Source organism: Anguilla anguilla, chromosome 16, assembly GCF_013347855.1.
Source record: "Anguilla anguilla isolate fAngAng1 chromosome 16, fAngAng1.pri, whole genome shotgun sequence".
In the NCBI taxonomy this organism is placed as follows: domain Eukaryota; kingdom Metazoa; phylum Chordata; class Actinopteri; order Anguilliformes; family Anguillidae; genus Anguilla; species Anguilla anguilla.
Window position 1 is genome coordinate 30,495,705 of NC_049216.1, and position 13,151 is coordinate 30,508,855.

Below are 13,151 nucleotides of genomic sequence, written 5' to 3' on the forward strand. Positions count from 1 at the left end.
CAGACCGTGTCGTCACACCTGTTGCTAGGAGACCCGTAAGCCCATAGCCTGTCTGGCGGTGGTATTCTTGTGCATATTTAATCGGCTTAATTGTGTTTTCTGACACAAAGGGAATCCGGTGCGGTGGCCTGTGCGTGCCTCTGGTCCCGGAAGGCCGGGCCTGACCTCCCAAAACAAAGCTCACACGATGAACAAAAAAAAAAACCGTGAGCCTGCTGTAGCATCGGCAAGATGTTTTATTTACGAACGTTTGTTTGTGACGGTGGACGTGCCGTTTCTGCTACTGCGTTCAAAGAGACAGGGAGTGGTGAACAGTGTTAATAACGAATGTCTTTTATTTCATTATTTTACGTGAGGACTTTTAGAGAGATTCATGTTTTAAAATGAGATCAGTTTTTCCTATTTTCAGGGATTTCCAGAAGAAAAGCATGCAAGAGCCTAGATCACACGTTATTTCTTGCAAGAAACAAATGATGCAGTCGTTTCCATGACAGTGACACATTTTCACATTTTATTCCATTTTTCCCCTGCAAGGAATGGAAACTAAAGCATTGATCTTCATATAATGTCCAGTCTGTGTACATAATTAGTGCTTTTAGATTTGAAATAATGTGGTTTTAACCTTGTTTGGTATCTTCTGGAAAAAAACAAATCTGCAAGGAAGTATTTTTGACACTCCAAATAAACTTTAATTGAGCCGGATAAGCTGGGTAAATAAAAAGCACAATTATTTGCTGTATAATTAAGTTATCAAGACCTAGGGTTTATTTGATGCAAACAAGATATGCATAGAGAGTGTTTTATTTAAACACCCGCTAAATTCAAGAGGGCAGCCAGAGCAAGATTAGAAAGCATGGATAAGAGCTGGATACAGTGAACCACTGTACTGTGTGTGTGTCTGTCTGTATGTGTGTGTGTGTGTGTGTTTTGACCTTGTTTAAACAACAAACAAACCGCTGGTTAAAAGTGCTGGGCGGCCTCTGTGATAAAGATTAATGGTAAAGTTTTAAGACACAGAGCTTTTGTTTAACCCGGTTCCCTGTGTGGGGTCTCCAGGTAATCCCGCTGTGACATCATCAGAAAGCGACGCACGGCAAGCCTGCCGCCAGAACCAGCGATGACCTTGAGTCCCAATGCTCCCCGCCCCCCCGCCCCCCGTGGCAGTTTTCACTTACGCACACACTGACCCTTGCCATGGAAACGGTAGCGAAACACAACTAAACAACTTGGCCAGCTTCCTTTGTGGAGCAGCGGGTTTCTGAGCGAGGGAGAGTGTAGTGTTACTGGAGGGGGGAGGGGGGGGGGGGGGGGGGATGTGGGCGGTGGGGGGGTGGAGCGAGGTTTACACCAGGCCAGGAATGGAATGCCGCTGAAACACACACACACACACACACACGCGTACACACACACCGCTCTCAGAAGCCCCGGGCGCTCTGCGGTGTGAAACGGACCCTTCTTATCCGCCAGCGTTTCTCGCTTCTGCTTCGAATTCGGCCGACGTCAGAAACGCCAGGGGTCCCGTCTCCTCGGGCCAGCCGCCGGTCCCTGCCGCGCCGCTCCTCGCTGCTCCTCGCTATCACTGGATCGGCGGAACAGATGCTGCAGTCCGAAATAAAGCGCGCTCGATTTAGACCGTCACATGCGAGCGGTTTTATTTTGGTTTGGTTTGGAGTTGGCTCTCGCAGCGCCGAGGCCTTGCGGCGGCCCTCGCGGCTCGGTATTAATGTCACCAGTTTAATATAACTGCAGATTCATCAGGCCTTGTTTACCAGCTGGTGTCAGACGCTCCTGCGAGGCTATTAAAGTGCAGCGGTGGCTCCGCCTCCGTGTGCTGCGCTGGGCTTGTATTTGATGGAGGCTGTTGCCTAGGAAAGTCAAACAAGTTGAGACACTGCCGAATGGCAAACGGTTGTGTCTGTGTGCTGAGCCGGGATGCAAAGTGTAGTGTGGAGATGATTTTTTGAAAATATTTGAAAGTCATGGTTATTTAGCATTTATTATTACTGTGTTGTAGTCCTTCACCCCGATCCATGCCCCCCCTCTCTTTTTCATCCCTGCCTCTCTCTCTCTTTCTCTTTCTCTTTATCTCCCTCTGTCTCTCTGTCTCTCTCTGTCTGCCTCTCTCTCCCTCTCTCTCCTCCCCCTCCCCCCCCACTGTCTCTCGAGCTCATGGTCCACATTGCTCCCCCAGCATCATAACCTGAACCCCTTAATTCATCCTGGTGCAGCTCAGCCACAGAGGGGCAAGAGACTGCTGCCCTCAGGGGCTTCCCGGGGGCACAGGGGCAGCAGTCTCTTGCCCCTCTGTGGCTGAGCTGCACCAGGATGAATTAAGGGCCTTCTTTCAAGCTGGAATTCAATGGAGGAGACAGCAGAATAAATAAATAGCCAGGACGAGCCCCAAAGGGAATGAGTAAGAAAATAAAGTGCTGCTGCTGCTGATGTAACGTGGTGTTAATTCACTTCACATAACTGTGTTTGTGAAGCTGCTTATTACTGTACCGAGTAGATTTCTCAGAGTCCCCTGATGCATCCACGTGGATAGAGTGTGTGCATGAGTCTGTGAGTGAATATACTGTGTGTGTGTGTGTGTGTGTGTGAACTTGTAATACTAACTGTTTTAGGTTTAGGACTTAGGGTTAGGGTTACAATTAGGTTAAGGTTAGGGTTAAGCTTAGGCATGTAGTGGTTGGGGTTAGAGTTAGGGTTAGGGTTAGAGGTTACGGAATGAATGTAGTCAATGGGAAGTCCTCATAAGGATGGCAGTACGGGACTGTGTGTGTGTGTGTGTGTGTGTGTGTGTGTGCGCGTGCAAAACACGTCAGGTTTTACCTTAACATAGACCAAAGCATCTTTCTAGTTAATTAGGGTTATGTCTGCGAGTAAACCAGAAGTAAAGTATGCGTATATATTTTTTTGTTTTGTTTAAATTAGAAATGAAGCTTACGACGTAAATGAACGAGACATTGAACTTTTGAGTTTTTTTCCTGTTCGAAGAAAACCCCAAAAGCTGCTTTGTGCTCCTCTGAGAGGCCATTAATCTCAGCCTTACCGTGTTTCTTTGGTGTGACTAAAGGCCGTTACGTGCTCATCCATCACGCTCCCTGGCAGTAATGTTCGCGAGCGGAGCCAGCGCTGCGCTAGGTGTTTCGGGACCTTTCTGACACGGCGAGCCGACGCCCGAAACGTCTCAATACCGCCGAGCGCGGCTCGTCCAGACGGAAAGCCTCTTAGCGCGGGCCGGGGTCAGAGGGGAGTCGCGGCGTATCCTGGCTACCAGACAGCGGGCTGCGGACCGGCCCTCGCAGGACTGGAGCGCTCCCTTCCTGAGCGGGACCCCCCAGGCCTTCCTCTGGCCGCTCTGGGGGGTTGGGTTAGCCTCCGAGAACAGGCCTTTGCTCCCCCCCCAACGCAAACCCGCACGCCTGCCAGCCTCTTGATTTCTGCGGCCCGGTGCCAGCGAACCGCCCGCATTTTCGTTGAAATCTGCGCAGGTTTGCCGTGGTGATGTCGTCTGTTGACCTGGAATATGGGCTCTACCGTTTCCCGGGCGACGTTTCAGGTTCCAGGCCTGGGGAATTTTTTACGCGCGATAATTGCGCCTGGCACTGCATCCCTCTTAAAAACAGCGCTTTTTTAAATGTTCTGTCAACACGCGTGCAAACTCACCCCTCGGTGCCGTTGGCTCTGCGGTCTTTAAACGACAGGAAACGGCTTCGGATTAAACAGGAAGGGGTTTGTGTGCGCTGGAGCGGTGGCCAGGAGCAGTCGTTTCCATCAGTCGCACCTAAGAAAATAAACGCAGTGACCTGTTTGAGCAGCGGCCCGGCGGTGTGCCCGTGCTTTCCCCCTCACACACCCTGCAGATTAATTAGGCCTGGTCACCACGGGTCCCGCCTCGAAAATAAATCACCCCCGTCCCGGGACAGGCCCCGCTTTCCTGCGTTTGTTTTTAAAAAGCGCCCCGTTTGGAGGGGGCTACTCGGACCGTCACCGCCCTGACAGAGGCGAGGGGAGGCCCTGAGTCTGAGCGCGCTCAGTTTGCGCTGTCTGGTCTGCGTCCTCCACCACTCGCCCTCTGTGCTGGAAACTGCAACACGTTGGAGCGAGAGATTTGGCGAGTCAGAATGTCTGAGTTACCGTAGCGACTGCGCTGTCTTACCTTTAAGCCAGCCTGGCCTAGCCTAGCCTAGCCTAGCCTAGCCTAGTCTAGCCTAGCTCCCACCAATCAACACGAAACAAGCTCACTTTTAATTTGAACTGGAAGGTACTAATTAAACACAGCCTTCGCTGGTTCTCACAAAGGACAGACAGCAATAAAACAGTTTTGTTGTTGGGCTGGGTTATGGGCTTTGCTGTGTGTCTGTGCTCCCTTGCCGAGCTCTGTGCCTGCCTGGCTCGCCCTCATGCCTCCCCAGTGCCTGGGAGTAGGGCTGGCAGGCCGGGTACTGTGCCTCCCTGCAGGTCGGGTACTGTGCGTCTCTACAGGCCGGGTGCTGTGCCTCTGTGCAGGGGAGCTTTGAGCTTGTCCTAAACCACACTGGGGCACGCTGAGAGATCACGCCCCCCTGGGCACAATCTTAGGATGGCATCTGAGGCCATTTTGGGCTGACTCATTTTCCCCGTGCTTGACTGGTCCTGCTCGTGGTTTTTGCACCTTTCTCTCTCCCATCTCTCTCTCCCTCCCTACCTCCCTCCCTCCCTTTCTTCCTTTCCATTCTTTTTCATGTTATAAATATCTTTGTTCTTTGAATTATGGAATTGTGCAGCTCCTCATTAATTCATACAAGGGCACTTTTTCTGTCGTCTTCTGCAGCTCATTGGCTACAACGAGAAGCCAATCAATCTGCAGATGTTCATCGGGACCGCTGATGACCGCTACCTGCGACCGCACGCCTTCTACCAGGTGCACAGGATCACCGGCAAGACGGTCGCCACCGCGAGCCAAGAAATCATCATCGCCAGCACGAAGGTTCTGGAAATCCCCCTCCTTCCCGAAAACAACATGTCAGCCAGGTACTCGTCTCAACCACTCCTGACTTGCATTACTCACTCTGCGGCATGCCACTGCTGGAGCATAAAAATAGAAATAGTTTTTTCCAAAAAAATATATGTATATGCGTGACTTTGATTTGTACCTTCTTCCATAGCCAAGTGAATAGGTACGTGTCTCTTGTAATGGATTCACTGTAAATCAGAAACACTTTCAACCAGTTACAGGAACAAGTCCAAAAGGAATATCTGAGAATTATGGAAGGGAATTGGCTTGGCGTGTGTGTGTGTGTTTGTGTGCGTGCGTGTGTGTGCGTATGTATGTGTGTGTGTGTGCGTGCGTGCGCGTGTGCATGAGAGGGTGTGTGTGTGTGTGCTCGCTCGCTCCTGTATCTGACGGGGCAGGCCTGACCCTCTTTGGCTGTGTTTCGGCAGCATTGACTGCGCAGGCATCCTGAAGCTGCGCAACTCGGACATCGAGCTGCGCAAGGGCGAGACGGACATCGGGCGCAAGAACACGCGCGTGCGGGTGGTGTTCCGCGTGCACATCCCGCAGCCCGGCGGGAAGGTGCTGTCCCTGCAGGCCTCCTCCATCCCTGTGGAGTGCTGTGAGTGCCCCGCCCCGCCCCGCCCCGCCCCGCCCTGCCCCGCCTCCTCTCCACTCCCTCCAGGAGCACACACACGCACACACACACACACACTCGCGCACATATGCACACAAAAAGGCTTACCCGCTCAATATGATAAACATGCGCACACACACAGGCTCGCAGTACATGCGTGCACACTCACACACACACACACACATCTTTCATACAGGAAAGTCCACGCATCTGTGTGCACTACATTAGTGGAGTCCCACCCATTGTGAACATTGTTGGCACACAGGTCCTTGAACAGATGCTCGCTCTGTTTGGGAGCATCTGCTCGGTCTTGTAGTATTTCAGCCATGAGTGTGAGACACACGCACGCACTGACTCATAATTCAGACTGGCAGTTAGTGGGGTGCATATGCCAGTCTACTGTTTCAGTCCTGTTTCCTCCCCACCCCCTGTGTGTGTGTGTGTCTGTCTGTCTGTGTGTGTGTGTGTGTCTTTGTGTCCGTGTGTCACTGTGGGCATGCGTGCGTGTGTGTCTCTCTGGGCGTGCGTGTGCGTGTGCGTGTGTGTCTCTGTGGGCGTGTGTGTGTGTATGCATGCGTGCAGGCGTGCGTGTGTGTGTGTCTCTGTCTCTGTGGGCGTGCGTGTGAGTTTGTGCATGCGCGTGTGCGTGTGTGTCTCTGTCTCTGTGGGCGTGCGTGTGTGTATGCATGCGTGCAGGCGTGCGTGTGTGCGTGTGTGCGCGTGTGCGTGTGTGTCTCTGTCTCTGTCTCCGTGGGCGTGCGTGTGAGTATCACAGCGTGAGCTTCATGTTGAGAGGTTAAATTGACTGTGGTGTGGTTCTAAAGCACTTAAGTCGACCGCGGCAGTAAGGCTGAGCCGTGTCGTCCGTGTGGTGCAGGCTGGGTACATGCACTCCCCTCAGGTCTGTGCTGATATTGACCGGCGCATCGCATGCTGGGAGCTCAGACAGAGTGCGCAGTCCGACCCCTGTGGGGCCGCGCAGCTGAGTGCTTATTGACGGCTGTGTGGGAAGAGCAGTCATGTGACCAGCGTCACGTGGAGACCGCGGCTGTGCGAACGCCGTGCCGAGGACTCTGTGGTATCGACGTGTTTACGACGTGCCATATGGAGCAGACATTTCACTGCAGCACGTTTTACTGTGCTTCATGAAAGACATGCGCACCATAGCGCAGTAGTGTCTTACTGACATGTGTGTCTGCGTGTGTTTTAAGTGCTCGTGTGCATACGTGTGCGCGTGTGTATGCATGTATGATTTGTGTGTGTGTGTGCGCGTGCATATGTGCATGCGTGTGTGTGTGCATGTGCGTTAGTGTGTGTGTGTTATGTGCCTGTGCGTTGTGTGTGTGCCTGCATGCTGGATGCTGACCTGTGTTGTGTGCGTTATGTGTGTGCATTGTGTGTGCATTGTGTATGCGCGTGCTGGATGCTGACCTGTGTTGTGTGCGTTATGTGTGTGCATTGTATGTGCATTGTGTATGCGCATGCTGGATGCTGACCTGTGTTGTGTGCGTTATGTGTGTGCATTGTATGTGCATTGTGTATGCGCATGCTGGATGCTGACCTGTGTTGTGTGCGTTGTGTGCCTGTGTATTGTGTGCCTGCCTGTGCGTTACGTGTGTGCATTGTGTGTGCGCATGCTGGATGCTGACCTGCTCTCTCTCTCCTCTCTCGTGCAGCCCAGCGCTCGGCCCAGGAGCTGCCCCAGGTGGAGAAGTACAGCCTGAACAGCTGCTCAGTCAGCGGAGGAGAGGAGATGGTCATCACAGGATCCAACTTCTTCCCCGAGACCAAGGTCATCTTCCTGGAAAAGGGACCGGGTGAGTTCACATCGCACTCCCTGCAGCGCACGTTCATTACCCAGCATGCCCCTGGCTGAGCCAGGTTCGAATAGGAGTCCAACAGTGATGATGTAGAGGAGGAATTAGGGCTGATTTTAAGTTGCTCTGCTGATGAGTTGTGTCCCTGATCCTGGATGTTGCATCTCGAGTGTGCAAATATGTACCCTGTGAGCTGATGCACTTTTACCCAGTGAAGGCTGTGGAGCTCTGTGGAGTTGTCGTTTTCCCTGTCTCACTCTACAAGTGCGAGCAAAGGCAATTGTTGCGCTGAAACACTGCAGAGGAGGCGTTTGGGTGAACTAGTCCCTGCCTGCCCCTCAGTATTTAGTGGAAAGATATGGACGCAGGTTTGTACATGGAGAGAACTTGCAGTTATTGGGACTGATGGAACCGCCAAAATGTGTCAATTAGAGCTCGCTGGAATGTTGTTTTTTTCCGTAAGTTACGCAGGAAAGGGAAATCTTTCATTTCGTTGAAAACGCGTCAGAAGGAAAGTCGGAGAGACGGCAGCTTCAGTACCTTTGTGTTCCAGAATAGGACAATAGTGTGAACATGACGTGCTCGTTTAATATGGGATTCTGTTCTCGTTGTGAATGCAGAGAAGAATAGCTCCCATTGTTTAGGGTTTCACCTTCTCAGATGTGTGACTGCACCTAATGAGAGGAATGCTTACATTATACGCACACACACATGCACCATACATACACACATGCACACACACACTATACTGTACATACATGCATACACAGAAGTGAAGACTGATGTAATTATGCATGATTAGTTTTGCGAAATGATCCTGGATTTGCTCGTATTTTCATTCAGATGATGTGCATCGATATCTGTTGGGGACACGCCCAGCTCCATCAGGCTGGTGCCGGGCGGGGAGGGGGGGGGGGTTGCATGTTGTAAACGCCCAGCTCCATCAGGCTGGTGCCGAGGGGTGACGGATGCTTGCTCCTCAGCTTTAACCCCAGACCCCCCCCCCCCCCCCCATCACACTGCTCCTCAGACCCCGTAACGCTCCCTGTGTTAAGTACAGGGGGAGAGGGGCGTGGTGCGGCGGGCGGTTGATTGATTTCACATGCAGTGACCTCACTAAACGCCCCTGAGACGCGCTCCTCTAATTAGCTCTGTGTCCACACAGCGGGCTCCTGTTCCGCGTGTCGGGGGGGGGGGGGGGTGGGGTGGGGGGGGGTGTGTGAGCGAGGTTAGGGAGGTTAGGGAGCAGAGCAGTGACAGGGGACGTGGGGAATGTTGGGGCGGGGCGTGGGTTTAGAAGTTAGGCGGGCGGGACGATTCTGGCTTCAGGCCCTTCCTGCTGGAGACGGGGTTCTTTCCTCCACATCACAGGCACCGCTGTTGGGCTCTTCAGCTTTTTAAATGCACTTTTTTTATGTTTTCTTGCCTCTTGTTCTGTCGAAATTGGTGGGAGGTAACCAGACAGATAGAATCGTACTGCAAAAAAACGTACTGCACTGAAAGCTGTCGCTTGCCATGACAGCCAATGAAAAAGAGAAATAAGATCTGCACATCTCTCATGCGGCAGGCCTGTTTGCCAAAGGAAGTTTTCATAAATGAGCTAAGGATCATAGTTAGATCTGTTTAAATAAATGATAACACACTAAAACCCTAATGGGCGCTATACTTAGTTCTGCATGTAAACATGTTTTTTTTTTCCTTTTTTTTCAAGCTGAACTTTTATTTCCATATAAAGATCTGGAGGCAGTGTTGTTGTCTCCTGAAACCTTCTGCTCTCTGCGTCGCCCTTTGCTACTGGATTTTCTTTTTTGACACAATGCAGGCTTTTTTTCCCCCCCGCAGGTTGACGATCATCTCCCGATATGGTATGAGGGTCTTACTTGGGCTCGTTTTCAGGCCGTACCATGTGGGCCTCTTCTCCACCGTGTGCTAAATGTCAACACGAGCTCGCGGAGGCATCGAGGCACTGCCAAAACCAGTGTCAGAGTCCAAGGTCATTCCCCCAGTACTAAAAAAAGGCCTTTTCGGTTTGAATCTTTGACTGAGTGAAAACTCTGCAGTGAACATAAGGGGGGAGGGGGGGGGGAGAGGGAGGGGGGGCTGCTTTTCGGGAGCTTTTGTGTATTTCGTTATTCAGTTCTTTATTAAATGGCCGCGAGGCCGGCGGTGGTGGAGCCAGCTTAGCTTTGCCGTGCGCGTTCCCGTGCTGCGAGCTCTGCCACTCACGCGTGTCCACACGCCGTTTATTTGCAAGCAGAAATCAGGCGAGCGTTGGGGGGGGGGAATATCTGGCTGCGCAGGCTGACTCCTCCAGTGCCGAACACTCTGGCCTGTGAAAAGGAGGACGCGGTGGTTGTTTGGGGAAGCCTTTTGGCGAAGGAGACGCGCAGGTGCGAGATCTAATCGGACCCGCGCGGGTGTGACGTTGGGGCTTTGCAGCAGCCAGCTGTACGAATTCAGCAGGTGACTTCTCCTGTTTCACCAACAAAATGTGAGAGGGAGCCGTTAAAGTAGATCACTCCACTGCATAATAATAACAAACTTCTCACTGTAAGAAACTGACAAGTGTTTGCCTTGTTTTCTAAATTATGCCTACACATGTGTGGCCATACACTGGACATGGTACAAAGTTATTCTATTTCTATATTTTTCTGTTCTATTCTATTCTTTTTATTCTATTATATTCTGTTCTGTTCTATTCTATCCTATTCAAGAAAATGGAGGTATTCCACCAGTCATTACTTCCCCCTCACTACCCATCTTCCACCGTGGCCTGAAGACTCATCTCTTCAGACTATACCTAGACTAACCACCACCACGCTGTACATTTCACTCTTTTATTAAAAAAAAAAAAAAAAAAAAAAAAAAACCCTTTTCCTGTCACTTGTTACATGTTGCTCCATCCCAACACCTCTTGGTAATTTGTATTTGTCCTAATACTGTAGCTTATTCTTCTGCCTAGTTGGCTTTGCAGATGTTAGGCCAGAATAGTGTTCACTGTTCTCGACTAGAAATAGCTGTACAAAATAAGTATTGTACCTTACTGGACCCGTGTTTAGCAGTTGTCTACGATCATGAAATGCACTTTTTTGTACGTCGCTTTGGATAAAAGCGTCTGCCAAATGAATGTAATGTAATGTTTTAACCAAACAGCAGGATCTTTCTTTGATAGGTCCCATTGGGCTTTTTTAGTGTCCACAAGTATGACATCATTAGTCACTGTTTATATCTTGAGTACAAGTATTATACAAACTCCTAGTTTTTGTGAGGTTGTTTGGTGCTGATCCTTATTTGAGAGAGGCAATGTAAATGTGTAATCGAATTCTTCTAATATTTTTCACCGGCGCATTGTTTATCCGTTTTCTTCCCTGGAAAGGGCACACTACAGAAAAAGGCATTACGAAAATGACTGAAATTATTTTACTATGTCACATTAAAGCTACTGTCTGTATTTTTAGAAGGACCTCCGGAAGTGGGGTCCCCCCCCGTGGGTCTGGGGGAGCATTGTGGTTCAGCCTTGGTCAGCAGCGTTTAAAGCCTTTAATGTGGGCCCTGCTTTTCCCCTCTTCTTCCTGGCTCCATGCCAGGGAGAACTTGCTTGAGCAGGGGATATCAGTCTTCTTTTTTCTCTAATGAAAACGTTTCGTTCTTAAACGCTGCGTGGTCGCTGACCAACCAGGCCGGGGGAGAATTACGATTGGACCGTCACGAACAACGTAAATGTTACGAGTTTTTATTTTTAATCTTTTATTTTTATCTCCTCCAGATGGTCGTCCTCAGTGGGAAGTGGATGCAAAGATTGTACGGGAAAAAAGTCAAGGAGTGAGTACATCATCCCTGTCTATGGGAGAGCTGTGAGCCTGGACACTTTGAACCACTGTTGTTTAGCTTGTGCGGTGATATTATTGAACAGAGGGGAGACACCTCTTAAAGAGATCATTATGGATTGCAACTAAAAAACTGCATCAGACGCACATCTTTGAGAAAATAGTAGTTTGGACGTGTGTGTACTTTACAGGTGTTTAGTGGGCCACTGGTTCAGTATCTGCTTGCTGTGTTCAAGAGCACTTCCCTGGGGTTCATTTCCAAATTGCAGTTGACTTTTTCCAGAAAATAATAATAGAAAAAAATGAATGAACAGTGAAAGGTGGGAGAGCCCTAAGTGCCTTTGAAATGGTCGGTGTGCTAACCCGAGTTTGGTCTTTTCCTCTGCAGTCCACCATCGTGGTTGAAGTCCCCCCGTACCACAGTAAGGCTCTCACCTCAGCGGTCCAGGTGCAGTTCTACGTTTGTAACGGGAAGAGGAAAAGGAGCCAATCGCAGCGCTTCACCTACCTGTCAGGTAGCTCTCACCGGCCAATCGCAACGCTGACAACTCTGAAGAACACGTTAACACCAGCCACAGCCATTTGGGCTGAAACTTCTGAAGAGTTTTCCTTCTTGCTGACTGTTTTTCATGTGGTTAAGGAGGGGGGTTCCTTGACTAGCAGTTAGACCTGCACCTGCCAGCTGTTCATGTGCACACAGTATGCATGTCATTTTAACAGTACCACAGGCTTCATGGTTGTAAATATATTAACATTCTGTGTACTCTTCAGGAAATGTGTGCGGTGAATTTTTCTGCATTATCTACAAAAGTGAAAGTTGGCTGTTTATGCATTATTGGGGTTGGATGACAGAAATCATCTGAAACAACGTAATCTAGTGGATGACATTTATTCATTTAAATAACATTCTTATGATCAGCCGTGCTGTTGTTTTTGAGTTTGTGAAAATGGTGAATAAAAGAGGAATCTCTTGATTGCCATTACCGCAGCACCAGTCCTGACGCCCACGTTCCCCGCGCAGCGCCTGCCCACTCGCCGAGCGTTTCCTGTTTTTCCGTCGATCAGCCGCGCGCTCGGCCAATCAGAGGGGAGCGCCGGTGCTGGCAGGAAGCACGCCCTCGCTCTCCAGAGCGCCCTGCCAGCGCGGCGCTGTGCCGGGGGCGGGACGTGGTTACCGCCGCGGCGCTTCATTAGCGGTGGGCCGCGCGGGGGCGGCGCTGTCGCTCAGACCGCTAACGCAGGAGAGGCGTGAAACGCGTAGGCGCGGGGGAGGGCAGAACAGAGAGGTCCTCATCGGTCACTGCGCCAGGCACGCTCTGCTGCTGCTTCATCTGCTGCCGCTCATTCTGCTGCTCCACCCTGTAGCTTCACCCTTTAGCTCCACCTAACACTTTGTCCTGTGTCCTGTAGCTCCACCTAACACTCCATCCTGTAGCTCCGCCCTGTAGCTCCACCTAACACTCCGTCCTGTAGCTCCGCCCTGTAGCTCCACCTAACACTCCGTCCTGTAGCTCCGCCCTGTAGCTCCACCTAACACTCCGTCCTTTGTCCTATAGCTCCACCTAACACTCCGTCCTGTGTCCTGTAGCTCCACCTAACACTTCGTCCTGTAGCTCCGCCCTGTAGCTCCACCTAACACTCCGTCCTGTAGCTCCACCTAACACTCCGTCCTGTAGCTCCGCCCTATAGCTCCACCTAACACTCTGTCCTGTGTCCTGTAGCTCCACCTAACACTCCGTCCTGTAGCTCCGCCCTGTAGCTCCACCTAACACTCCGTCCTGTAGCTCCGCCCTGTAGCTCCACCTAACACTCCGTCCTGTAGCTCCGCCCTGTAGCTCCACCTAACACTCCGTCCTGTAGCTCCGCCCTGTAGCTCCACCTAACACTCCGTC

At 51.0% G+C, this 13,151-nt stretch overlaps 1 protein-coding gene across 2 annotated transcripts in view; it reads left to right on the plus strand.

The window, feature by feature from the left end:
* Window positions 1–13,151, plus strand: part of nfatc3a (nuclear factor of activated T cells 3a) — a 61,779-nt gene that overhangs the window by 29,959 nt on the left and 18,669 nt on the right. For both annotated transcript variants that reach the window (XM_035395769.1, XM_035395770.1), the window contains exons 4-8: window positions 4,817–5,016; window positions 5,428–5,600; window positions 7,292–7,432; window positions 11,199–11,254; window positions 11,648–11,774. In XM_035395769.1, the coding sequence (XP_035251660.1) occupies window positions 4,817–5,016; window positions 5,428–5,600; window positions 7,292–7,432; window positions 11,199–11,254; window positions 11,648–11,774 (697 nt within the window). The remainder of the gene's footprint in view (window positions 1–4,816; window positions 5,017–5,427; window positions 5,601–7,291; window positions 7,433–11,198; window positions 11,255–11,647; window positions 11,775–13,151) is intronic.